The sequence below is a fragment of the Vipera ursinii genome (assembly GCF_947247035.1).
Source record: "Vipera ursinii genome assembly, chromosome: 16".
NCBI classification, from domain to species: Eukaryota; Metazoa; Chordata; class Lepidosauria; order Squamata; family Viperidae; genus Vipera; species Vipera ursinii.
The window spans coordinates 5,070,811-5,096,895 of record NC_139529.1 but is presented as its reverse complement, the minus strand read 5'-3'; the positions used below and the strand labels follow the sequence as shown (position 1 = coordinate 5,096,895).

The window sequence follows — 26,085 nt, the reverse complement described above, 5'->3', positions numbered from 1 at the left end:
TAAATGTAACAAACAAAATGGAGGCTGGCTGAGGAATTCTGGGAGTTGAAGTCCACAAGTTATTAAAGGGCCAAGTTGGAAGACCCCTGCTTGTGGAATTCTGGGAGTTGAAGTCCACAAGTCATCAAAGGGCCAAGTTGGAAGACCCCTAATTTCTAACGAAAGGAGGGCCGGTGGGGGGAGAGGGGCGCTATGACCCCCCCCAAAAAACCCCAAGACTGGAGAAACCGTCCTCCGACGCGACGCGAGAGCCCTTAACGTGAGAACGCCAACGCGTGTCAGGCTGCCATTTCCCAGGCCGGACGCTTTGTTGCAGGGGAAGTGATGGCATGGCTTGCAAAAAACTTCCCCCAGGAGCCCGCCCGCCTCCCTCTTGGGGCAAGAGGCGAAGATGGCGTTGGCGCGGCTTGCATGCAGCGGCTGGCCCGGCCTGGGACGGAGCGCCTGGCGGCTGCCCCGGACCGGCTTCTCTTCCTCCTCCGGGAACCCCGGGCGAGGCAGGAGCTGTCCGTCCCCGAGGGTCTTGCTCGGGGCCGCTTTCGCCTTGGGAGCCGCGCTGGGCACCGGCCGGACGCTGCGCCGCCGCTTCGGAGCCCTGGAACAGCTGGCCGAGCAGCCGCGGGACCTGGTAAAGCGAGGGAGAGGAGGGGCAGCCAGATGTGCAAACCTCTGCTCCGCACCGGGGGTGTGGGTGGGTGAGTGGGTGGGATCGTTGCAATTCTGCAGTTGCAACAACCGTTGCAATACCCATTTGGGGGGGGGATTGCAACTCCCATGGGGCGCAGCCGGGTGGGGAGCCTGCTGGGTACACTTGAGCATTTATTTGAACAAGCCGGCTTGGCCTGATGGGGGGATCGGTTGGGTTTTTTTATATATATATTTTTCTTAATATTTGTATTTACTGTTTTTAGCTTGGGCATTCTGTTTTAATTCCTTTTAACTTTTGTATTTTTGTATTTTTATATATTTGTCCTGAGTCCTTCGGGAGAAGGGCGGTATATAAATATAAATAATAATAATAATAATAATAATAATAATAATAATAATAATAATAATAATAATAATAATATATTTATATTTATATTTATATTTATAATTAAATTATTATTATTGGGGTATTGTTCAAAAACCTTCTTTTTTGAACAAGCTGGCCTGGTCTGATGGGATGGGGTTGGGTTTTTTATAATTAGTTTTAATTTTTAATATGTATCAAGTACTACGGGCATAGTTGTTTGATCACTTTTTAATTTTTGTATCCTGTTTTTTATTATGTATTGCCCTGTTCACCGCCCTGAGTCCTTCGGGAGAAGGGCGGTATACAAATTAAATTATTAAATTAAATTAAATTAAATTGCAACTCCCATGGGGCGCAGCCGGGTGGGGAGCCTGCTGGGTACCGAACTGAACTGGACTGAAGAGGTTTTAGCTTTTAATATTGTTTTAATTGTTGGGCTTATGTAATTTAATCTATTTTAATTTGTACTCTTTTTTATATTATATTTTATTCTGCCCTGTAAACCGCCCTGAGTCCTTCGGGAATAGGGCGGGATAAAAATTTAATTAAATCAATAAATTTAATTCAATAAATACTTGAGGAAAGGGGGGGAGAGCGCAGCCTTGCAACCTCGTGTCTCTTCCAACGCCCGCCCCGCCCTGCCCTGCCCTGCCCCGGGCGCTTTGCTCCTCAAAATATCCCAAACATTCCTTTAAAAAAAAATAACATTAAAATAGCTGTGTGCCTTGCCAACATGGCCCCTTTTTAAGCTGCATGGACTTCAAGTCCCAGAATTCCCTTGCATGCTGGCGGAGGAATTTTGGGAGTTGGCCCACAGGGCTAAAAGCTGGTAGGGGGTGAGAAACCCTGATGGAATGGAATAGAAGAGTCATTTTATTGTCACTTTAACTGTACATTAATACGTTTAAATGAGGTTTTGCTGCGTACGGTTCTCAGAGGGGCGACCGCCTCCGGTATACATTGCATCAACGTGACCAAAATAATAATAAAATGATAATGATGATAATAATGCATACACACACATCCGTGAACAGAGAAATAACACAGTCTAGTTTGGATGCCAACCTGATCGGAACCAGCAGATTTGCGCTCACATTTTGATGCATGCCGATTGGTGTACATTCAAAGTGACAAAGTTGTCGTTGTTGTTATTATTTTCTTGCCTTTTGCAAAAGCAGAGAATTCCTCAAAGAGTTTTGGGCAGGTTTTGTAGGTTTGAATAGGGAAGAAACTATGTGGGTTGTTTTTTTGTTTTGTTTTTTCATTTCGGGGAGGATTGCCAGCAAATAGCCCAAATCTCTCTCTCTCTCTCTCTCTCTCTCTCTCTCTCTCTCTCTCTCTCTCTCTCTCTGTGTGTGTGTGTGTGTGTGTGTGTGTGTGTGTGTCTGTGTCTCTCTCTCTCTCTGTGTATGTGTATGTGTTGAATTCCCTTCTAGATCCTGCCGGACAGCCCTCTCCATCTGACGCTGTACCAGTATAAAACCTGTCCGTTCTGCAGCAAAGTCCGAGCTTTCCTGGATTATCACCAGCTGCCCTATGACATTGTGGAGGTGAACCCGGTCATGCGGAAAGAAATCAAATTTTCCTCCTACAGAAAAGTGCCCATCTTGCTCATCGATACGGGCAGCACTCTGGTGAGTTTCTCAGCTGGTCGTTCCACGTTTAAGGACTGCTTTGTAAATACTGTGTTTATTGTAAATACTGTGTTTATTTACTTCCCCCTTGTTCGTGAATTAAATTTGGCTCTCCTTGACCGAATAAATACGATCGATTACCGATTTCAGTTTTTATCCCATGTGATAAATGCATTGTGAGGTGGGGGGTTTTTTTTGGCACAAAGGGCTGCCTGGTCCTTAACCAGATTATTTTAACAGAAGGACAGAGTTGGAAGGTTGTTGTGAGGTCTCCTAGTCCAACCCCCTGCTCAAGGCAGGAGACCTTACATCATCCCGGTTGAATAATTGTCCCGTCTCTTCTTAAAAGCCTCCGATGATGGAGCACCCACAAATTCTGGAGGAAAGGCATTCTCCAGGTAGTCCTCAATTTACCACCACCACATTTTTGTCGTTAAGTGAAACATTTGAGTTGTGCCCCATTTTGCGACCGTCATAAACACGAACCACTTGCCAAGCGTCCGAATTTTGATCACGTGAACACGGGGGGGGGGGGAGGATGCTGCAACAGTCGTAAGTGTGAAAAACAGTCGTAAGTCACTTTTCTTCAGTGCCGTTGCAACTTTGAACGGTCACTAAACGGGCTGTTGTAATTCAAGGACTACTTATATCGATTAATTGTTCTGTTAGGAAATGTCTCCCAAGTCCGGATTATGTGGGTGATTTCATATTTGCAGCTTTTTTTTTATCCCAGAGGTGCCTTTTTTCCAAGAGGCAACCGGACTGTCTTGTTTTTCTCTGAAAACCTTTTGCTTCTCCTCCAAGAAGCTTCTTCAGCTCTGACTGGACGGTGGGGAAAGGAAAGGATTTAGATGCCTTGCAAACAGGAATATAAACATAAGGTAAAGGTAAAGGTAAAGGTTCCCCCGCACAACGTGTGCTCGTCGTTTCCGACTCTAGGGGCCGGTGCTCATCTCCGTTTCAAAGCCGAAGAGCCAGCGCTTGTCCGAGGACGTCTCCGCGGTCACGTGGCCGGCATGACTAGACACCAAAGGCGCACGGAACGCTGTTACCTTCCCACTGCAGTGGTCCCTATTTTCCTACTTGCATTTTTTTACGTGCTTTCAAACTGCTAGGTTGGCAGAAGCTGGGACGAGTAACAGGCGCTCCCTTTGTTATGCGGCGCTCGGGATTCAACCCGCCAAACTGCCGACCTTCTGATCAACAAGCTCAGTGTCCTAACCCACTGAGCCACCGCGTCCCTGACAATATAAACATATAGGAATATAAATCCTTCCATTCTTCACCATCCAGTCAGAACTGAAGAAGCTTCTTGGACGAGAAGCAAAAGGTCTTCAAAGAAAAAAAAAAGAGAGTGGAGTTGCCTCTGGATGACTGAGAATCTCCAAAGAAATTCAGCTCTTTTTAAGTTTTCCCCCCCCACATTTCATCAAGCTACCTTTAAATAAATAAAGCCACGATGGCATTAAAGCATTAAAGCTGAGATAAGCACCGAGAAAGAGGTTTTATATTCTGGTTTATCAATGCTTACTGTTACTCTCTTTTTTCCAGCAACTGAACGACTCTTCCGTGATCATCAGCGCCATTAAAAGCCACCTTATATCCAGGTAAAAGACAGTTTTTCTGCCTTTTCTTTTTTTCTTTTTTTTTTTAGGGAGAGTGGTGGGGGGGAAATTCTTCCAACCTTCCCCTCTTATTCTCCTTCCACCAAACGTGGTTAGGTTTATATTTTTCAGGTTGAGAGGTTTTGTTTTTTTTAATTCCATTTATATCCCGCCCTTCTCCGAAGACTCAGGGCGGCTTGCAAGCTTAGCAGTAGCCTTCATTCTATGTATATGCCTGCTTATTAGGGCTTTCACACACACCCCAAGCGGCATTATTACAAAGTCAGCTTAATTGCCCCCAACAATCTGGGTCCTCATTTTACCTACCTCGGAAGGATGGAAGGCTGAGTCAACCTTGAGCCTGGTGGGACTCGAACCTGCACTAATTGCAGGCAGCTGGTGTTACTTTAAGGAGGCATTAGCCCACTGCTGTACCTCGGACCTGTATCCTGGCCTCGCAGTTGCTTTTCCAGAAAAAAAGAGAAGTTTGTGGGAAGTGGGGTGGGGGTGGGGGAAAGGTGAAATAGGCAACTGGTTACTCTTCCCAGCTGGTTGCGGATATGGGTGGGAGGGACTTCCTGTGTGATGTTTGCAGAACAAACGTGCTTCAACAGAAAGATTGTGAATTGGTTGGCTATTTCTTGGTGGGTTTCAGCGCAGTTTTTAATCGTATTTTAATGTCGGTTCGTTTTAATCTTTCGACTATTTTTGGCTGGTTTCTATCATTTGTCAACTGCCCAGAGTGATCTTGTAGGGGAGATGGGCACGTAGAAGTTTAATAAAATAAATCGACAAAAGAAACAAACGAACAATCCTGAGTCTCTTTGCCATCTTGGCTGGTTTCTGTTGGTTTATTTTACTTACTGTTAGGTCCTCGACTTCTAAGAGGTCACTTAGTGAGACCGTTCAAAGGTACAAAGGCCATGAAAAAAGTAACTTACGACCCTTTTTCACAATTAATGACCAATCCAGCATCCCCGCGGTCATAGCGATCAAAATTCAGACCCTTGGAAACTTGACGTGTACCTAGGACAGTTGCAGCGTCCTGGGATCACGTGATCCCTTTTTGCAAAGTCACAACGGGGAAGCCCGGCTCGTTTCACAACCGCGTTGCTGACTCGACAAAAGTGACGATTTTGCTTAACAACGGCGGCAAGTAAAATCATCGAATGGGGCAAAACTCAATTCACCAACATCTCGTTTAGAAAAGGCAAATTTGGGGCTCCGTTGTGGACTGCCAGTAATTATGAAATTCATTTGCCGTCCATCTCGTATCTGGGCACTTGAGGTCCTAACTGTGATTAGGAAGGGGAAAAAAACAACAACAACCTGAGCCTGCGTTGACGGCGACGTAATTCTCTTTTTTTCTAGGAAGAGCTTGGAAGAAATTGCATCTTACTACCCTTCCATTAAAGCCGTCAACAGCGAAGGGAAGGAGGTGGCCGAGTTTGGGAACAAATACTGGTTGATGCTGAACAGCAAGGAGGCCCTCTGCGTTTATCCAGTCGAGGAAGCCAGGAAGTGGGTCTTGCTTGGAGGACTTGAGGGGGAGGCGAGGTCTGGGGAGAACTTGCTGCGAAACCTGAAGTGGTGGGGAGAGGAAGGAGCAAAATCTGGAAGAACCAGTGCTAACCCTAAACCACCCTGGGAATAGAATAGAATAGAAATAAGAATGGAGTGGAATGGAATATGGAATGGAGAGTAGAATAGGAATGGAATAGAAATAGAAATAGAATGAAATATAGAATGGAGAGTAGAGTGGAGTGGAGTGGAGTGGAATGGAATGGATATAGAGTAGAGTAGAATAGAGTAGAAAATAAGAATAGAACAGAAAATAGAATAGAGTAGAGTAGAATACTAATTAGAGTAGCGTAGAGTAGAGTAGAGTAGAATAGAATAGAATAGAATAGAATAGAATAGAATAGAATAGAATAGAATAGAATAGAATAGAATAGAATATATGGAATGGGATAGGATAAAAAATAGAGTAAAGTGGAATGGAATAGAAATAGAATAGGAATAGAATTTTAGAATTAGAATAGAATAGAAAAATGGAATAGAATGGAATAGAGTGGAATGGAGTATGGAATGGAGAGTAGAATAGGAATGGAATGGAATAGGAATAGAAATAGAATGGAATATGGAATGGAGAATAGAATAGAATAGAATTAAGGAATAGAATAGAATAGAATAGAATAGAATTAAGGAATAGAATAGAATAGAATAGAATTAAGGAAATAGAATAGAATGGAATGGAATAGAATAGAATTAAAGAATAGAAGAGAAGAGAAGAGAAGATGGAAGGGACCTTGGAGGTCTTCTAGTCCAGCCCCCCACTCAAGCAGAAGCTATACCATTTCAGATAAATGTCTAGTCTCTTAAAAATTTCCACTGATGGAGCATTCACGACTTCTGGAGGCAGGTTGTTCCACTGGGTAATTGTTTTCACTGTCAGAAGATTTCTCCTTATTTCCAGGTTGCTTCTCTCCTTGATCAGTTTCCAACCGTTGTTTCTTGTCCTGATGCATCTTTCTCCCTGCATTCCCTTAACAACCGTCTCTTGGAAAGGGCTGGGGGGGTCTCTCTCTCTCCTCCTTCCTGCTTGCCACCCACCCAGGGGGACTATCTCTCTTCCTGTTTTTTTTTCCCCCAGGGAGGAAATGAAATGGCGGAAGTGGGTGGACGATCGTCTGGTCCACTTGATCTCTCCCAATGTTTACCGCACGCCAGGAGAAGCCTTGGCCTCCTTCGACTACATCGTACGGGAGGGGAAGTTTGGCCTAGTGGAAGGCTTTTTTGCCAAATACGTGGGGGCGGCCGCCATGTTTTTCGTAAGCAAGAGGTTGAAGAAAAGGTGGGTGCTTTTCCTGATGCTTCTGCATGCCCAGGTCAGACTCGGGGGGTGGGGGTACACTCTTCTGTACACAGCAGATCAGTAGTGTCCGACTTGACCACTTTTAAGACCTGTGGACTTCAACTCCCAGAATTCATAGCTGGTGAATTCTGGGAGTTAGACTAGAATAGAGCTGGAAGGGATCTTGGAGGTCTTCTAGTCCAGCCCCCTGCTCAAGCAGCAGAACCTATACCGTCTCAGACAGGTGAATGTCTAGTCTCTTCTTAAAAACCTCCAGTGATGGAGCGCCCATGATTTCTGGAGGCAAGCAGTTCCAGTAGTTAATTGTCCTCGCTGTCAGGAAGTGTCTCCTTAATTCCAGGTTGCTTCTCTCCTTGGTTAGTTTCCATCATTTCTTGTCCTGCCTTCTGATGCTTTGCAGAATAATTTCACCCCCTCTTCTTTGTGGCAGCTCCTCAAATACTGGAATACTGCTATCATGTCTCCCCTATTTCTTCTTTTCTCTAGACTAGCCAAACCCAAATCCTGCAATTGTTCTTAATATGTTTTTGTCTCCAGGCTTTTAATCCTCTTAGTTGCTTTTCTCTCAACTTTTTCCAAACATCTTTTTTGTGATATGGTGATCAATATTCCAGGTGTGGCCTTAGTAGGGTTTTATAAAGCGGTACTAATACTTGGCGTGATTTTGATTCTAAGTCCGTTTGTACAACTTTACAACAGTTGAAGTCCACAAGTCTTAAAAGCTGGTGAGATAGATAGATAGATAGATATGGCTAGATAGATAGATAGGTAGATATGGCTAGATAGATAGATAGATAGATAGATAGATAGATAGATAGATAGATAGGTAGGTAGATAGATAGATAGATAGATAGATAGATAGATAGATAGATAGATATGGCTAGATAGATAGATAGATAGATAGATAGATAGATAGATAGGTAGGTAGGTAGGTAGATAGATAGATAGATAGATAGATAGATAGATAGATAGATAGATAGATAGATAGATATGGCTAGATAGATAGATAGATAGATAGATAGATAGATAGATAGATAGATAGGTAGATAGATAGATAGATAGATAGATAGATAGATAGATAGATAGATAGATAGATATGGCTAGATAGATAGATAGATAGATAGATAGATAGATAGATAGATAGGTAGATAGATAGATAGATAGATAGATAGATAGATAGATAGATAGATAGATAGATAGATAGATATGGCTAGATAGATAGATAGATAGATAGATAGATAGATAGATAGATAGATAGATAGGATTCTTCACACAGATACAGTGGTACCTTGGTGCTCAATTGCTTTGACACTCATCGAATTTGGTACTTAAAAAAGCATTTTGATATGAAAGTTTTGTCCCGGTACTCAACGTTTGTTTGGTATTCGACGTGCAAGCTAGAACGTGTCGCTGTTGGCTGCCTTGTGGCACACTACCTTATTCCTTATGGGGGAAAAAAAGTGTGGTTCTCATTGTTTTGGCTACTCCTCGCACGTCCCGGAACCAATTAACTGTATTTGCGTTCGATCCAGGCACCATATGCGGGACGATGTCCGGCAAGACTTGTATGAAGCGGTTGAAAATTGGTTGAAGGCTGTTGGCAAAAACAGGAAGTTCATGGGAGGAGAGCAGCCGAACCTTGCAGATTTGGTAAGTGATGAGGCCGTGTCTTCTAGTCCAAGCAGGAGACCCTAGAGACCATTTCAATCAATCAATCAATCAATATCAATCAATCACAATAAGAGTGGGAAGGAACCCTGGAGGTCTTCTAGTCCAACCCCCTGGTCAAGCAGGAGACCATATGTACCATTTCAGACCGGTGGCTGTCCAGTCTCTTCTTAAAAACCTCCAGTGATGGAGCACCCACAACTTCTGGTGGCAAGCTGTTCCACTGGTTAATTGTTCTCACTGTTTGGGAGTTTCTCCTTAGTTCCAGGCTGCTTCTCTCCTTGATTAGTTTCCATCCGTTGCTTCTTATCCTGCATTCTTTGGAGAATAAGTGGATCCCCCTCTTCTTTATGGCAGCCCCTCAAATACTGGAACCCCTCTATCATGTCCCCCCTAGTCCTTCTTTTTCTATTAAAAAGAAGGGCTCCATGCCTTCGCTGCTGACTTTTGCTTTTTTTTCTTTTCTTCTTTCCACCCAGGCGGTCTACGGGGTCTTACGGGTGATGGAAGGCTTGGAGGCTTTTGACGACGTGATGGTGCACACCAAGGTTCAGCCTTGGTACCACCGCATGGAGGATGCCATTGGGCATGGGAAGATGGCCAGCTGTGCCCAGTGCTGAGTCTCGGGGACCGAGATTTTTTCGCCTCGCCTAGGAAAAGCCGATTCGATTTAAAGCCGTGTAGTTCTGTGCGACGGACCGGATGGGCGCCAAAGGGGCAGCGGAATAGAACTAAATCACAGCCACAAGAGAATCTCAAGCAGCCAGAATGGAGATAATGGCTTTATTTTGATTTTAGGGAAGCGGGTGAAGGCTGCAAAGAGCCGAGAGGAGGCTGTGTTCTTTGGAGGCTGGGTTTGGAGTTAAAAAGCAGCTTGTTGGCATCTTCTTGGTCACTTTCCAAAACACGAAATTCAGCCTGGATGGACGGAAACAAATGCTTGGACGCTACTTATGAAGCTTCTTCGGCTCCAGGCAGAAAACATTCTGAATTGTCCTGACGCTGCCTCGTTGCGAGCCAGCTGAATTTACTTTCGCCCGGGGTTTAATTTTAGGATTTCGGTACCAGCTTAGGGACGGAAATGCTTGTTTCTCGTGTCTGGTTTTAACGGTTATATATTCTGGGATGCCTGTTAAATCAGGATTGGCTTGCATTGGGGGCAGGTTTTCTCTTCAAATTGCAATTCCTTTTTTTTTTGTTTCAGAAGCTTCTGAGTTGCTTAGAGGTGGCAATTGTAGGCACATAGGATGCATTACCATGATACTACTGTACAGTTTTGAAGAGTGCAATAGTGTTATTTGGGGAAACATCTCTGTTCAAATTCAGATAGGAAATTGGGAGCAGACGGTTAGGGAAAAGGATATGAGATCCTGCCCTCAGAATTTTACGACAAAACTCAGATTGAGCTAAGCTTAAAAAGTGGGTCCTTGGAACCAACGCCAGAATAGCTCAAGTGATTCCTGTGCACTATTTTAGCCTATAAATTTATGTACTGTGGCTGCGATGTGACAAAGGGAGCTTGTTCACGAAGGAAATAACCAGCCACATTGATACCGCTCTAGGTTTCAGAGTTTTAGAAGAGGGGTGTAGAGATATTTAAGGATTGCCAACTAAAATGATTCTCATGAAATTAAATGTTATTTTGGTCAGACAGATTTGCATTCACCTTCAACAGTCCGCAAGGTGTTTCTTTTGGGGGTTTTAAAGAAATGATTCTTGGCTTACCATCCCTGCCTCAAGCATAACATTTGAGAAGTCAGTTGAGGTAAAAACAAGTGGTTGCTTTGTGCATAAAACAACAAATACAGATTTCTCAAACTGGGTTTTTGATCTGCCAGCAGATTTTGAGGCAAAAAAGCTTTGCCTTTTTCTGAGTGATCCTAAACCTGTGTGATGTTCAGCTTAGGGGGCAAAACCTCCACAATGTTCTTCCAGCTCAGGAAAGCAAAAGTTACAATAAAATGGTGGGGTTTTTTTTGCTGCTGTGACTTGATATTATTTCTTACTGCAAAACGCTTCTGTGAAATATGAACCTAAATATTTTCTGGGGCCAAGTCTCATAATGAGCTTTATGGCTGGCTGCTCTGAAAGACACTGTTGTGTATGAGCGGCCAGGGGAAAAATAAGGTAAATTTTGTTGTTGTTAGCTGCGAAGTTGTGTCCGACCCATCGCTACCCCATGGACAACGTTCCTCCAGGCTTTCCTGTCCTCTACCATCTTTTGGAGTCCATTTAAGCTCACGCTCACTGCTTCAGTAACTCCATCCAGCCACCTCATTCTCTGTCGTCCCCTTCTTCTCTTGCCCTCAATCTTTCCCAGCATGAGGCTCTTCTCCAGTGAGTCCTTCCTTCTCATTAGGTGGCCAAAGTATTTGAGTTTTAGCTTCAGGATCTGGCCTTCCAAAGAACAGTCAGGGTTGATCTCCTCTAGGACCAACCAGTTTGATCGCCTTGCAGTCCAAGGGACTTGCAGGAGTCTTCTCCAGCACCATAGTTTAAAGGCCTCAATTCTTTGGCGCTCAGCCTTTTTTATGGTCCAACCTTCACTGCCATACATTGCAACTGGGAAGACTATACGCACTTTTGTTGACAGGGTGATGTCTCTGCTTTTTAGTGTGCTGTCTAGATTTGCCATGGCTTTCCTCCCAAGGAGCAAGCGTCTTTTAATTTCTTGGCTACAGTCCCCATCTGCAGTGATCTTGGAGCCCAGGAAAATAAAATCTGTCACTACCTCCATTTCTTCCCCATCTATTTGCCAGGAATTGAGAGGGCCGGATGCCATGATCTTGGTTTTCTTAATGTTAAGTTTCAACCCAAGTTTTGCACTCTCCTTCTTCACCCGCAACAAGAGGCTCTTTAGTTCATCTTCGCTTTCTGCCATTAGAGTGGCAGAAAGTGAGGCGAATAATCACGTGCTGAGTCAAAGCAGTAAAGCCTGTCCTCCTGTGGCCAGTGTATGCTATAACATTTGGCAGAGAAGCCCTGGAGTGGCTTATTTTATTTCTTTCATTTCCTTCCTTCCATGAAAGCTCAAAGCAGCCACAGAAGAGGCTGTCCGGAATAGAAAAGATAATTCCAGGAGCTAAAATTTCATTTCTAATAGGACAGAGCCGTGGTGGCGAACCTATGGCGCGCGTGCCACAGGTGGCAGGCAGAGCCCTCTCTGTGGGCACGTGCGCTGTAGCCCCAGGCCTTCAGCTGGGTTTTATGAAACCTTTTCGCTTTAAGCCTCTGCTGCCATGTGCAAAAAATAACAACAAAAAAGGTCCAATCAATCAATTTCATCTTGGGGAGGGGGGAGAATCACAGAAAGTTGGAATTGATTGAACTTTTTAGTCCCACCCAATATGCTTTTACCGCTTGCAGCCGTGCCCACCCAATCGCCTGCAATTCCTTGAAGCAAGAACTTGGATCAGAACCAATTGAGAATGCGTTGCCTTCGTGCCAAGACCCAGAATTTGTGAGAATTAGTTTGACGCTGTGGTCTCTGCAGTCACTAGCACAATGTTCCTTTTCTTCTACCCGTCCAAATATAATGGCTCACCAAGAAGGCGTTCGTCTCTTTAACAGTGATTTGTTGAACACTGCTGGAATATTTTTCTGAATAAAGAAAAACAAAGCCGGTTGGTTAATTCTGCCGGTTGTTGTCCTACCCTGTCTGGAGGGCGCAACTTGGTGGAAAATATCGAGAGGGGTCTCATTAAAAGTTACTAAAATCCTTACGATGGGGATATAAACTTTTATCAGATCTCTTTTGAAAACATTTAACTGTGGGGAGGAAAGAGTTCCAATAACAGAAAAAGGAAGAAATAGTTTCAAATTTGAGTCAATTTCTTTCACTGGGCAAGACACTATGTATCAGAAACTCTTATTATAACATTTTGAGCAGCATCCCTAGAAAGCAATGCAAAACAAACCAGTCCTGGATATATATTTTTTTTCTTAAAAAAAAAACTGGGGAAAAAATAAATTCAAAATAAAACCAAGGGCTGCCTGGCAAGATTGTTGTATGGTGAAGATGCAAACAAAAATCAGAAAAAGCTTTGGATTTTAGGTGGAAAGGGGGACCCACCAATCAGAAGGGCAATCTATTGCAAGAGAGGCAATCCCCATCATCCCCCCCAAAGCCAGCTAATGGGACCTGTAGTCCAAAGTATCTACACTGTACGTATAACCATAATTTTATTTTTTTTATTTTGGGGGGTATGTTTTACATTTTCAGATTTATTTATTATTATTATTTGCAAAAACTGCTGCAAAAAATGATGGGGATATTTTAAAAAACGGGGCCTTTGCAGCGAGGAGGAGGCAACCTCCAACCCTATTCCGGCCTCTCATGCACAAGCGAAAGAAGTTATAGCTTTGCAGAGTGAGCGGAAGAAGACTAGAGACACCGCTGGCTGAGGAATCCTGGGAGTCCACAAGTCATAAAAGTCCCCTAGTTAGTATATATTTATTTTTATTTATTTTAATTCCATTTATATCCCGCCCTTCTCCGAAGACTCAGGGCAGCTTACAAGCTTAGCAGTAGCCTTCATTCTATGTATATTTTTATTTTTATTTTATTTTAATTCCATTTATATCCCGCCCTTCTCCGAAGACTCAGGGCGGCTTACAAGCTTAGCAGTAGCCTTCATTCTATGTATATTTTTATTTTTATTTTATTTTAATTCCATTTATATCCCGCCCTTCTCCGAAGACTCAGGGCGCTTACAAGCTTAGCAGTAGCCTTCTATTCTATGTATATTTTATTTTTATTTTATTTTAATTCCATTTCTATCCCGCCCTTCTCCGGAGACTCAGGGCGGCTTACAAGCTTAGCAGTAGCCTTCTATTCTATGTATATGCCTGCTTAGGGTCCCTTGCTCGAGAGAACAGGGGGTCGGACTAGATGACCCCCAGGTCCCCCCTTCCCAAACACTCGTCATTCCGTCTCCCTCTCCCGCCCCTTCGTTTCCCCGGCAACGGCGCCGCGGCGTCTCTCTCTCTCTCTCTCTCTCTCTCTCCCCCCCTCCCCCGCCCGGGCGCGCGGCTTGTGACGCCCCGCGCGGCGTCTCCGGGCAACGGGGGGGTGGGGGAGGCGGGACTAAAGGGCGAAGGGGCCGGGCGGCGGGCTTGCAGGCGCGGGCCGTCCGGAAGCGGAGTCGGTCAGCAGGGCGCGTGCGCGCGGAGGGGGCCGCCGTTGGCGTGGGGTTTGAACCGTCCAATGGGGGAGCGGCGGGCGGCGTCCCGGAGGCGGAGCCGGAAGTTCCTCTGCGGGCCCTGGAGTTGCAGCAGCTGTTCGGCGGCGGGAGGGGCCTGCCGGTGCTACAGCAGCGGCGGCTGCGGCGGAGGCGGCGGAGGCGGCGGCGGAGGCGGCTTCTGGCCGCGCCCGCCGACGCCCCGGCTGCCGTGTCTCCATGGCAGCGTGGGCAGCTACCGCCGCCTCGTCCACGGCTTCGAGGACGTGCTGAGGCGGAGGCTCCGCGGTCATCTCCGAACCTCACGGTGAGCCGGGGACGGGAGGGAGGGAGGGAGGGAGAGGAGGAGGAGGAGGAATGTCAGCGACGGGAAGCCGCGGGGGCCAAGCCGCCCCTTCCCCCTCGGATAGACTGCCCCTGCAGGTGGAGGCTCTGCTTCCAAGTCTGAAAGCCTGCGGGAGGTTTCCGGACCTTCGCTCTGCCCAGGAGTTGGCCTGACTGCCTCCTTGCCTCATCTCTCTTATCTCCATCGCTGCTATCTGTCTGTCTACCTACCAGTCTATCATCTGTCTATTATCTATATCTACCTATCTTCTATCTAATCTGTTCTATCTATCTATCTATCTATCTATCTATCTATCTATCTATCTATCTATCTATTTTATCTATCCATCCATCTCAACTATCCATCTCATCTATATATCTGTATCTCAACTATCTGTCTCTCATCTATCTATCTATCTATCTATCTATCTATCTATCTATCTATATCTATCTATCTATATCTATCTATCTACCTATCTATCCATCTCATCTATATCTATCTATCTCAACTATCTGTTTCTCATCTATCTATCTATCCATCCATCCATCCATCCATCTCATCTATATCTGTCTATCAACTATCTGTCTCATCTATCTATCTATCTATCTATCTATCTATCTATCTATCTTCTATCATCTATCTATCTATATCAGACATGTCAAACACAAGGCCCGGGGGCCGGATCCGGCCCGCGAAGTGGTTTCATGCGGCCCGCGAAGCCATCCTGGAAACAGTGAGGGAACGGCCCCCACTGCCTTGGCCCTGGCCCAGAGACCCTCCTTCTGCCAGAGACCCTCAGATCTGTCCCACTCCTGCCCAGGCCCCCATAGGCACCCTTGATGCCAACGATGTAGAGCTGGCCATGCCCACCCAGTAGGCCATACGCACTCTAGCCACGCCCACCCAGTAGGCCAGCGTTTCCCAACCTTAGGAACTTGAAGATGCGTGGACTTCAACTCCCAGAATTCCCCAGCCAGCATAGCTGGCTGGGGAATTCTGGGAGTTGAAGTCCACGCATCTTCAAGTTCCTAAGGTTGGGAAACGCTGCAGTAGGCCACGCCCACCCTGGCCACACCCACCCGGCTCCCTGAGGAGCTATCTATCTATCTATCTATCTATCTATCTATCTATCTATCTATCTATCTATCTATCATCTATCATCTATCTATCTCAACTATCTGTCTCATCTATCTCATCTATCATCTATCTTTCTATCTCTATCCATCCGTCCATCTGTCCATATCTATGTCTATATCTTTCCTCTCTCTCTCATCTATATCTACCTATCTATCTTCTATATTTATCTCACTATCTCACTATCTTCTACATCTATCTTATCTATCTTCTACATCTATCTACCTATCTAATCTAATCATCTATCTAATCTCTTATCTATATCTAATATCTATACCTCATCTCTTATCTCTAATTACCTATCTAATCTCTTAGCTATATCTAATCTCATATCTATATCCTTATTTATTAATATTTATTGGCCGCCTATTTTACCACAGTGTGACTCTGGGCAGCTCCTACTCCTAAAGAAATCTATTTATCCATATACGTTAAAACATAAATAAGTTTTAAAGCAACCATTAAAGTCTAATCACTCTGGGGCAGGTTGGAGGTGTTGTTAACTCAATTTCCAAGGCAGGGTGGCGTCAAAAACCTGGGATGGGGGTGTGCCTGAAATAGAAATGCAGGCAGCACAATTGAGCCCAAAATAACTGTTGCTAAGCAAGATACAGTTGTCCAGTGAGTTTTGCCCCATTTTATGACCAACCTTGTCACAGTGGTTAAGTGAATCAACGCAGTTAACTCTGTTGTTAAGTGAATCCGGGTACCCCGTCGACTTTGCTTGTCAGAAGCTCACAAAAGAGGGTCAACATGACCCCAGGACACTGTGTAACGCTCATAACTACGAGGCAGTTGCCAAGTGTCTGAATTTCGATCACACGATCATGGGGGTGCTGCAATGGGGAGATGAAAAATAAAAGGCATAAGTCGCTTTTTCCAGTGTCATTGTAACTTTGGACGGTTACTAAATGAACTGATGTAAATCGAGGACTAACTGTAAACATTGCAAATTAAAACTGTCAAAAAAACCCTAACCCCAAAGCTCTGCGGAAGGTTTGTGGCCAGGAAAAAGAAATGCTGAATTTCCTTGAAAAGCTCTAACTTCTTTCTTACTTACTTTTTTTTTTGCCCCTCCTTTGCCTCCAGATTGTCCCCATCGATCAAGAGTGGAATAATCATCACAACCCAGAAACCCTCGACGCAAGAGTGCGACACGCTCTCCGTAGGTTGCCGTGTCTCCCGTGAAGTCCCTTTTGTGATACTCAAAATAACAGCACAAAAACTTTTTATCTTGTTAACGGGGGTTGCTTCATTTCAAGGTCAGATGGAGTTGTTTTCAAGTGGTCGGTTGGTGTCTAGGAAAGCTTTGTGACAGCCAGGGAGAAATCTTCATTTGTTGTGTGTGTAGGTTGAGTAGGGGGATAAATGATGGTAGATTTCCAAAGTCTGTAGGATGGGTGTGCCCTCGAAATAGAGGCAACCGCACAAGTTCAATCTGTCAGTCATTTCTCTTTAACCTAGAGTCATGTTGGTGCATTTTATGGGAGGATATGGGAGCCCAGAAATTGAGAACGAGCCGATCGGAAAGCTTTTGGGATTTCCACTGTGCGCGTCATTGTAATATGCCAGTAAAAAGGAGAATGGTTTGCTTCTGATACAAATAAAGTCACAATTTAGCCGGATGAGAAGGCCTTCCCTTCATTTGGAGGAGCTTGGAAGCTTCCCCACCCACCCCAAAATGACATTGATTTTCAACTGTTTTATTTGCACTGCTTCAAGCAATTAAGCATCAGCTGAATGGAGCGGATTCAGATGCAACTGAGTGGGCAGCAGAGGTTTCCCAATTTCTCGTGGGAGGGCCACAAGTCCTGCTTGCGCTCGTGAGTTGCTTGATGACATCAGGATACCGTGCCCCCCCCTCCCCAAGAGACAAGTCTGTTCGAAGTGGGCCTTTTGGATGAGGATGTCCCTCTGCGGCAGGCCAAATTTGTGGAACGCGGACGGGTTTGTTCCCATCAGTCTGAGGAAACGGCTCCTAAGGCTGAGAGCGCGCGAACGTTTCCTTTTTTGAGAGAAGGCCGGTGGGCCGTTGTTTTTTTTTTTTCCTTTCCCTCCCCCTTGTTATTTCCAGTCTACTTATTCACAGGTTGCTTTTTTCCATTCTCTTGAATGCCCTTTCCTGTTTGTCCGAGAAGCAGCATGAAGAGCCGGTCCGCGACTCCCCCTTTGCACGTCCACGTGGATGAAAATACCCCTGTCCACGTCCACATTAAAAAGGGTCAGAAAACGCCACCGTCGGCAAAAAACCAGGTATGAGGGGGCAGCCGGGCCACTTCCCGAGCCCGGCTTCCCGGCAAGGCCAAACCGAAAGCTCAGTTGTCTGCTTTGGCTGCTGCTAGATTTATCTCTGCCAGCTTAGCTTGCTCTGTGGTTGTGGCTGTTGCTGCTGCTTGAAGCTTTCCTCTCTCATTGCTGCAGACCTGGAAATTGTCCGTAACCGTCTCAAATTGGGGCTCCTATTTCGGATCCTGCTTGTAGTTGCGCCCCAATTTTCTCCCATCAAAACACTTCTCGGGAAAATGTTGCTCAGAATCAGCTTTTGTTCCTCAAGAGGACAGACCTTGGCTCGTTCTCTTCTGTAATCGTAAAATGCAGGGTCGCTGAGCTGACAGAGGACAAGGCTGAGGAGGAGGAGGAGGAGGAGGAGGAGGAGGAGGAGGAGGAAGAGAAGCTATTGCATTTCTTAGGAGTGTGTGCATTTCCTACTGATAAGCTAGCTAGCTCCTGGCTCTGATTCTGCCGATTCTGTTGGCCGGAGGAATAATATTCTTCTTAAAAGGCAAACAAGTTCAGCGTGTGAAGAGGGTCCAAAACCGATTAAAGTTGTTAGGGAGGAGTTATGAAGAATCTCCGGGGTGTTTCCCACACTTCCCGCCCTCGACTGTCTCATTGGGTTTGTGTAGCTTAAGTCAGGATTTGTGTGGCTGTGCTTAAACTTGAATTGTCTGGGCTGAGGCCCCCTAGACCTCTCCTGAGGATTGTTGGGGGCAATTAAGCTGACTTTGTAATAATGCCGCTTGGGGTGTGCGTGTGAAAGCCCTAACAAGCAGGCATATACATAGAATGAAGGCTACTGCTAAGCTTGTAAGCCGCCCTGAGTCTTCGGAGAAGGGCGGGATATAAATGGAATTAAAATAAAATAAAATAAAATAAATGATGCCCCGGGGGGGGGGGCGGCTTCCCCTTTCCTTGCTCCTGGCTTCTGTCGGAAAAGGGCCCAGGCTGCCCTGCTCCAAATTGTCCCAATCTAATCTCCCCCAGGGTAACTAAGGGCCTGCTTTGCATCACAAGAGGCTAGGCAACCTGGGTGATGTCACAATGGCCTTGGCTAACCCAGCCCCATGCCCCTGCCAGTCTGTGCCCATACACTCCTAGCTATGCGGTACCTATATTTCTTTTTTCCTGGGCGTGCTTACTGAGACTGATCTGTGATGTAGAATGTGACGCTTTTTCTGTGGTACAGTTCTCGGCATGCCTCCGGGCGGCGGGTGGGGGGGCGGGGGGCGGGTGGGGAAGCCTCCGTTTGCTTTGCAGAGTCTCTCGCCCCCCCTTCCCCCCCCCCCCCGCGGTAACCGGTCGGGGAGGGGGAATGGGGACTTAAGCTGCGCTCTCCTCTTCCTCCTCCTCCTCTTCCCCCAACAGCAGAGGCACAAGCAGAAAATGAAAGGGGATACCGTGAATGTGCGCCGCAGTGTCCGAGTAAAAACTAAAGTCCCCTGGATGCCCCCAGGCAAAACATCTTGCAGAGAATCATCGTACAAGTGGGAGGTAGGCGACCCCCTTCCTCCTCCAGCCGGGCTGGCGCTCTTGCTTGCTCCGCTCGAGTCCCAGCGACCCAGGAATTTTTTTGGGGGAGGGGGGTGGTTCTATCTTGCCCGAACAGGGTGGCTGCGTCTGTCTAAACTAGCAGTCCCCAAACTTTGCAGCCTGGTGGTGGTGGTGGTGGGGAGAAGAGGGGAACCGGCCCACTGCTCGTGCAAGGCGGGCTGCGTGCACGCGCCGGGCTGCCGCTCACGCAAACGGAGCGGCAGGCGTGCACCGGCTAACTGTTCACGCGGCCCGGTCCCGAATGGGTGCCAGGGACCGGTTCCGTGGAGAGAGGTTTTCCCAGCGACCAAAGGAAGCGTGCTTTGGCGCGCATCCCGCATCCCGCGGGGCTTCGCTCGTTTGTGTGGCTGGTCCGTGGCTTGGGTTGGGGGAACCTGGGGGAGGAAGAGAAACGGTTTGGTTTAGGATCGAAGCTTACGCCAGCCCAGGCGTTCCCGTCCTCTGATTGCTCTCCTTTTTTAAAAAAAAAAAATTTCTCTCAATTTTTCCCCCAAAGTATTAAAATACAGGCATTGAAAGAAAGTACTTAAAATGCGGACCGCAAACCCTCTTAAAGCCTGTATCAGGGGGGGTCTTCAAACTTGGCCCTTTTAGGACTTGTGGGCTTCAACTCCCAGAATTCCTCAGCCAGGCACGCTGGCCGAGGAATTCTGGGAGTTGAAGTCCACTCCTCTTAAATGAAATACAAAAGCAGAACAAAACTAGTCAAGACCGTGCACCCGAAAAAGTGCATAGAGAAACCAAAACAAACACACAAATTGTCGTTCCCCCCCCACTTGAATACTGATAAATATGTAATTCCTGTCCCCCCCTTCCCCTTTACAAAGCAGGCACACAATTTGTAAGTTTGCACAACATGGTTTTAAAGCCAGGGTCCCCCCTGGGGGTGCGAGGTGATATTCCAGGGGGCGCGAAAACCTGGGGTTTAGACATTTTGAAATTGTAGTGTGTGTGCGTAATTTGTTACTTTGAAGTTTTGTAAGGGGTGCGAGAATACATCGGAAGCGTTGTAGGGCTGCGGGGTATAGAAAAGGCCGGGAGCTGGTGGTTTAACCAGCCCACCTGGCTTGGCTTCCATCTACTATAGGTCAAAATAAACCTAGTTCATGGGTAAAACCAACCGCGAAATTAAACTTCAAAACCTTCTGTTAACAGACTATTGCAGGCGGTCCTCAACTTATGACCACCAGCGAGCCCAGCGCTTCTGTCGCTAAGCGAGACGTGTGTGGAGTTTTGCCCCATTTTACGGGCCCTCTGGCCAAAGCCGTTAAGGGAATCCCCGCCATACACCCGGTCGTTAAGTGAATCCGGCTTTCCCCCGTTGACTTTTTCTGGTCAGAAGGTCGCCCAAAGGCGATTGCGTGACACACACACACACACACACCCGGGGCCCTGCAGCGGTCGTAAATACGAGTCAGTGGCCAGGTGTCTGAATTTTGATCGCCTGACCTCGGGGATGCCGCAACGGTCCTAAGCGTGAAAAACAGAAGTCCCTTTCCCCCCCCGCCCCCAAGGCGTCGTAACTTGGGACGGTCACTAAACGAAGTAGTAAGCCGAGGACTACTTGTGTTGTATTTCCCTCAGCAGAAAGTCCCACCGCGGCTTCGGTCTGTCATAAGTCATCGCGAGGCTCTTCCCGCGTGTTTAGCGCGCCCCTTCCGTCTTTCGGCCGCGCCCTCCTCTTTCGCACCCACCGCCTCCTCTTCCAACTCTTTCTCCACCACTTGGATGTCTGGAGGGCAGCCAGCTTAGGGAAGGCTGCTCTGGGGTTTGGGCTCTATCCTGTTTCGCTCTTGCCACCCTTAATCAGGGACCGACCCATCGCCTGGAAATCACTCCTCCAGATTCCGACAAGCTGCTGTCTGTGCTTCGCTTGAGTGATCTTTCCACCGACGAGGAGGACGCCATTCACTGCAAGATGAACAAATACGAGAAGAAGATCGACAGCTTACTCAATGTCGTGGGAACATTGAAAAACGAGGTGGGGGAGCCAGGCTCCAATTCAGCAACAGCCCTTGGCCCTTAGAGGGATAGGCCGCTTTGCGGTGCTGTTACAGCCCCCTCCCTGAGCCGTTTACAGGGTCGGCCCCCCCGACCATCTGGGTCCTCCTTTTACCGACCTCGGAAGGATGAGCCAGTCAGAATTGAACTGCTGGCAGTGGGCAGAATTAACCTGCAATGCTGCATTCTATCCACTGTGCTACCATGGCAGATAGGTAGGTAGGTAGGTAGGTAGGGAGAGAGAGAGAGAGAGAGAGAAAGAAAGAAAGAAAGAAAGAGAAAGAAAGAAAGAAGAAAGAAAGAAAGAAAGAAAGAAAAAGAAAGAAAAAGAAAGAAAGAAAGAGAAAGAAAGAAAGTGAAAGAAAGATGGATGGATGTAGGTAGACAGACAAACAGGTAGATAGAATATACAATTGATAGGAAGGTAACTAGGTAGATAGACAGTAGTGATTAGATAGATAGATAGATAGATAGATAGATAGATAGATAGATAGATAGATAGATAGATAGATAGATAAAGAAAGATGGATGGATGTAGGTAGACAGACAAACAGGTAGATAGAATATACAATTGATAGGAAGGTAACTAAGTAGATAGACAGTAGTGATTAGATAGATAGATAGATAGATAGATAGATAGATAGATAGATAGATTAGATAGAGAGAAAGAGAAAGAGAAAGAGAAAGACGGATGGATGTAGGTAGACAGACAAACAGGTAGATAGAATATACAATTGATAGGAAGGTAACTAGGTAGATAGACAGTAGTGATTAGATAGATAGATAGATAGATAGATAGATAGATAGATAGATAGATAGATAGATGCAGGTAGGTAGGTAGTTAGGTAGACAAACGTAGGTAGAATATACAATTGATAGAAAGCAATAGCACTTAGACTTATATACCGCTTCACAGTGCTTTGCAGCCCCCTCTAAGCGGTTTACAGAGTCAGCATTTGCCCCCAACAATCTGGGCCCTTATTTTACCGACCTTGGAAGGATGGAAAGCTGAGTCAAACCTGAGCCGGTGAGAATCAAACTGCCGGCGGTGGGCAGAGTTAGTCTGCAGTACTGCGTTCTAACCTCTGCGCCACCATGGCTCCTATTTTTATTGGTCTCTTGCCCCCCCCCCTTTCACACACACTAGCCCAACATTTAATTGCCCTTTACACCGCCCCGAGTCCCTTGGGAGAGGGGCGGTATATAAATACAAATAATAAATCCAAATAATAAATAAACATGGCTGGAAGGAACCCAATCTGAGGGACCCAGCATTGTTTGAGCTTTTGAAAGAAATGTAATGAAGTGGTTCTTCCCACCAGCACTCCCCCCCAAAAAAGAAAGGAAAAGCAATAAGATGAAGAAGTTAAGTTCCCCCCCCCCCCCGCAATATTTTTATCATGGTCTTTGACCAGCCTTGACTTATGTTTCTTTTCTGCAAGGCCGCTGGTAAGAATTAAGCGAGAATCTCCGTTGTTAGCTTTTGGTCCTGTTTATTTGGAGCTGCTTCCTTAGAAAGGAACAAAGCTAAAGAACAGAATTGCCGGTGCTTATTTTTCCAAAAATACCAGAACGGTTTAATGATGCCCTAATAAGCAGGCATATACATAGAATGAAGGCTATTGCTAAGCACATTGATTTGTGCTTAGATTGTAAGCCGCCCTGAGTCTTCGGAGAAGGGCAGGATATAAATGGGATTAAAATAAAAAAAATGAAATAAATGTCCAAGGAAATCCTCTGGTTTACTCAACTTATGTAGACAACTAAGGACTGCCTGATCAGCCAGATGAGAGAGTGTTGATTTGTGCCAGTTGATTATCCACACACCGATAAGGAGAAATGTTGGAGCCCTTCTCAAAATTTGATGTTGGCACTCAGGAAATTTAGGAGCGGCAACTCTAGGGTCACCTAGATTGGGGTTGACCGAACCAGAACACATTTGGTGATTTTTGTTTCCACGTTCCTGACAGTGATCTATCCCTCAGCTGTTGACTCGGTCCCGCTTGTCCGCAGGTCAAGATGCCAAAGACTGTTGTTGGTACGGGCTGTGTGGCCAAGCGTCTTCTGGAAGAGCAGAAGGACGAATTGGACGAGGTCACTCAGGAGCTGGTGGAGACGGAACACGAGAACACGGTCCTCCGTCGCAATATTGAAAGGATGAAGGAGGAGAAAGATCTCACCATGTAACGAAACGTTCAGTGGCTCGGTCAATTTGGGGGCTGGGAAGGACCGTCGAGCAATGATGGCCTCCTCCGTAGAACAGGATTCTCCGACCGTGGCAACTTTACGCCTTGTGGACTTTCAACTCCCAGAATTCCTCAGCCGGCCCCGATGCCGGTTGGACACCACACGCTGGCTGGCTGAAGAATTCTGGGAGTTGGAAGTCCACAAGGCGTAAAGTTGCCGCGGTCCGGAGAGCTTTGCTGTATTATAAGCCCGTTTTATTTGGCTTTTAGCTCTGGGTCTCGGTCAAAGTGGGCAAGAGTGGCCATTTGCCTCCCTGGTCAGTGCTAAAATCTAGACCTTGCAGTCTGAATGTGGTAAAAACTGCTTATTTTGATTACCAGCAACACACTGTAGTCCCCTTCGTTTAACAAAATGCTTTTCGCACCCCAAACTCTGTTTTGCTGACTCTCCAAAATCCACTCCGCAGAATGCGATTCTCCCTCCCCCCCCCCAATCGTATAGCCTGGTTTGGGTAGGTGGGCTCTTAGAAGTGTTTGGGGGAGTTGGAGAGAGAAAGAAAATTTCGGGGAGATGTTTTGAGTTCCTGGAATTTCCAGCCGATGGAATTTTTTTTTTCTTTTCTTCCTCCTATCCTGAAAGCCGTAAACGTCCGGGAGGCACTTTCTGCCTTAGCTTCCCCTTCGGCTCAATTTCTTTTCTCTGAGAAGTCTTTTTCTTTCAAAGCATGTTGATTATAACGAACAGCAGCTGCTGTGTGAAATGGGACAATGCGTCGTGCGTGCGTGGGTTGTGTGTATGCCGCACGGCTTTTGGCCCTGGGGATCGAGGTGGGAACCACACCTGGGGACCTCAACCCATCCCTAACGTTTTCGCCAGAGACCAGCCTCGTTTCCCCCCACCCCCCTCTTTATGGTCTTGCAACCCACCCCTTCCCTCTCTGCACTCTTTCTTCCGGGATTGACACACTCTCCCTTTTCAGACTCCAGAAACGGCATCTGTTGCACGAGAAGGAGTGCTTGATGTCCAAACTGGTGGAGGCCGAACTGGACGGGGCAGCCGCTTCGAAACAGATCCAGGCCTTGAAGGACGTGATTGGGAAGCTGAAAACGGTACGGGCCGAGCTGGGTGCTCAGAGCGGCAGTTTTCACCCTTTTGGGGAGGGACGCAGAAGGGTGGCTGGCATTGGGCACGTCTGGTGACCTGAGAGCAGGATTGCAGTATTGGCCACAAAGAAGAGGGGGGGTCAGATTACTCTCCAAAGCACCAGAGGGCAGGAAAAAGAAACAGTGGTTGGAAACTGGTCAGAGGGAGAAGCAATATGGAATTGAGGAGCAACTTCCTGACAGTGAGGACAATTAATTTAATTTAATTTTATTTTATTAGATTTATATACCGCCCTTTCCCGAAGGACTCTGGGCGCTTGACAGGGCATTTTAAAATCACACCAATACAAAATACAAAAAGTTAAAAGACAATTAAAAAGATTAAATTATCCCTGAAAATAAAACCCCAGTTAAAATTCTCAGCCTGGGCCAGAGAGCTCAAAGAGCCAAGTCTTCAGGTCCCGGCGGAATGAACGCAGGTCAGGGGCAGTCCTCAGCTCCACAGGCAGCTGGTTCCATGGAACAACCTACCTCCAGAAGTTGTGAGTACTCCAACACTGGAGGCTTTTAAGAAGAGACTGGACAGCCATTTGTCTGAAAGGGGTATAGGATCTCCTGCTTGAGCAGGGGGCTGGACTAGATGACCTCCAAGGTCCCTTCCAGATCCTATCCTATACTATCCTAGTTTAATGAAGAGAAGGGCGAGGGGTGACATGGTAGCCGTGTTCCAATATCTCAGGGGCTGCCACGAAGAAGAGGGGGTCAAGCTATTCTCCAAAGCACCTGAAGGAAGGACAAGAAACAACGGATGGAAAGTAATCAAAGAGAGAAGCAATCTAAATCTAAGGAGAAACTTCCTAACAGCAAGGACAATTAACCAGTGGAACAACCTGCCTCCAGAGGTGGTGAATGCTCCAACACTGGGAGTTTTTAAGAAAAGACTGGACAGCCATTTGCCCGAAATGATATAGGGTTTCCTGCCTGAGCAGGGGGTTGGACTAGATGACCTCCAAGGTCCCTTCCAGCTCCTATCCTGTCCTAGTTTAATGAAAAGAAGGACTGGGCTGACATAGCAGGATTCCAGTATCTGAGGGGCTGCCACAAAGAAGAGGAGGGGTCATCCTATTCTCCAAAGCACCAGAGGGCTGGAAGAGAAACAACAGCTGGAAATTGATCAAAGAGAGAAGCAACCTGGAATTAAGGAGAAACTTCCTGACCGTGAGGACAATTAAGCAGTGGAACAGCTTGCCACCAGAAGTTGCGGGAGCTTCATCAATGGAAGCTTTCAAGAAGAGTTTGGACAGTCACAATTGTGACCAACATTTCCATCGAGAAGGGATCTGTGGAGCCGTGCCCGATTCTACGACCTTTTTGGGCTGCCGTGAACCACCGCAGTTAACCAAACCGCGCAGTCGTTAAATCCGGCTCTCTCTCTCTCTCTTTCCTCCCCCCCCACCCGGTTGACTTTGCATGTCGCTGGGAAGGTCGCCGATGGCAATCGCGCGAATCCAGGGCGTGGCAAACGTTG

At 46.5% G+C, this 26,085-nt stretch overlaps 2 protein-coding genes across 8 annotated transcripts in view; both read left to right on the top strand.

Annotated features, from left to right (window-relative positions):
- The first annotated feature begins 353 nt into the window (after nt 1-353).
- On the top strand, nt 354-10,776 carry PTGES2 (prostaglandin E synthase 2). The gene is made up of 7 exons (XM_083375175.1): nt 354-628; nt 2,452-2,649; nt 4,201-4,256; nt 5,625-5,774; nt 6,907-7,107; nt 8,661-8,778; nt 9,276-10,776. The coding sequence occupies exons 1-7, from the start codon at nt 392-394 to the stop codon at nt 9,414-9,416; spliced, it is 1,101 nt and encodes a 366-aa protein (XP_083231301.1). The 5' UTR covers nt 354-391; the 3' UTR covers nt 9,417-10,776.
- A 3,347-nt stretch (nt 10,777-14,123) lies between these two features.
- Nucleotides 14,124-26,085, top strand: part of ODF2 (outer dense fiber of sperm tails 2) — a 25,088-nt gene continuing 13,126 nt past the window's right edge. Inside the window, exons 1-7 of one of the 7 annotated variants that reach the window (XM_083375082.1) lie at nt 14,124-14,283; nt 16,525-16,600; nt 17,574-17,688; nt 19,084-19,206; nt 21,077-21,247; nt 23,281-23,450; nt 24,434-24,563. In XM_083375082.1, coding sequence (XP_083231208.1) covers nt 17,578-17,688; nt 19,084-19,206; nt 21,077-21,247; nt 23,281-23,450; nt 24,434-24,563 — 705 coding nt within the window. In that variant the 5' untranslated portion in view covers nt 14,124-14,283; nt 16,525-16,600; nt 17,574-17,577. Of the gene's footprint in view, nt 14,284-16,524; nt 16,698-16,721; nt 17,689-19,080; nt 19,207-21,076; nt 21,248-23,280; nt 23,451-24,433; nt 24,564-26,085 lie in introns of those variants that run through there. The other 6 variants (XM_083375079.1, XM_083375080.1, XM_083375077.1 and 3 more) reach the window with 6 other exon arrangements.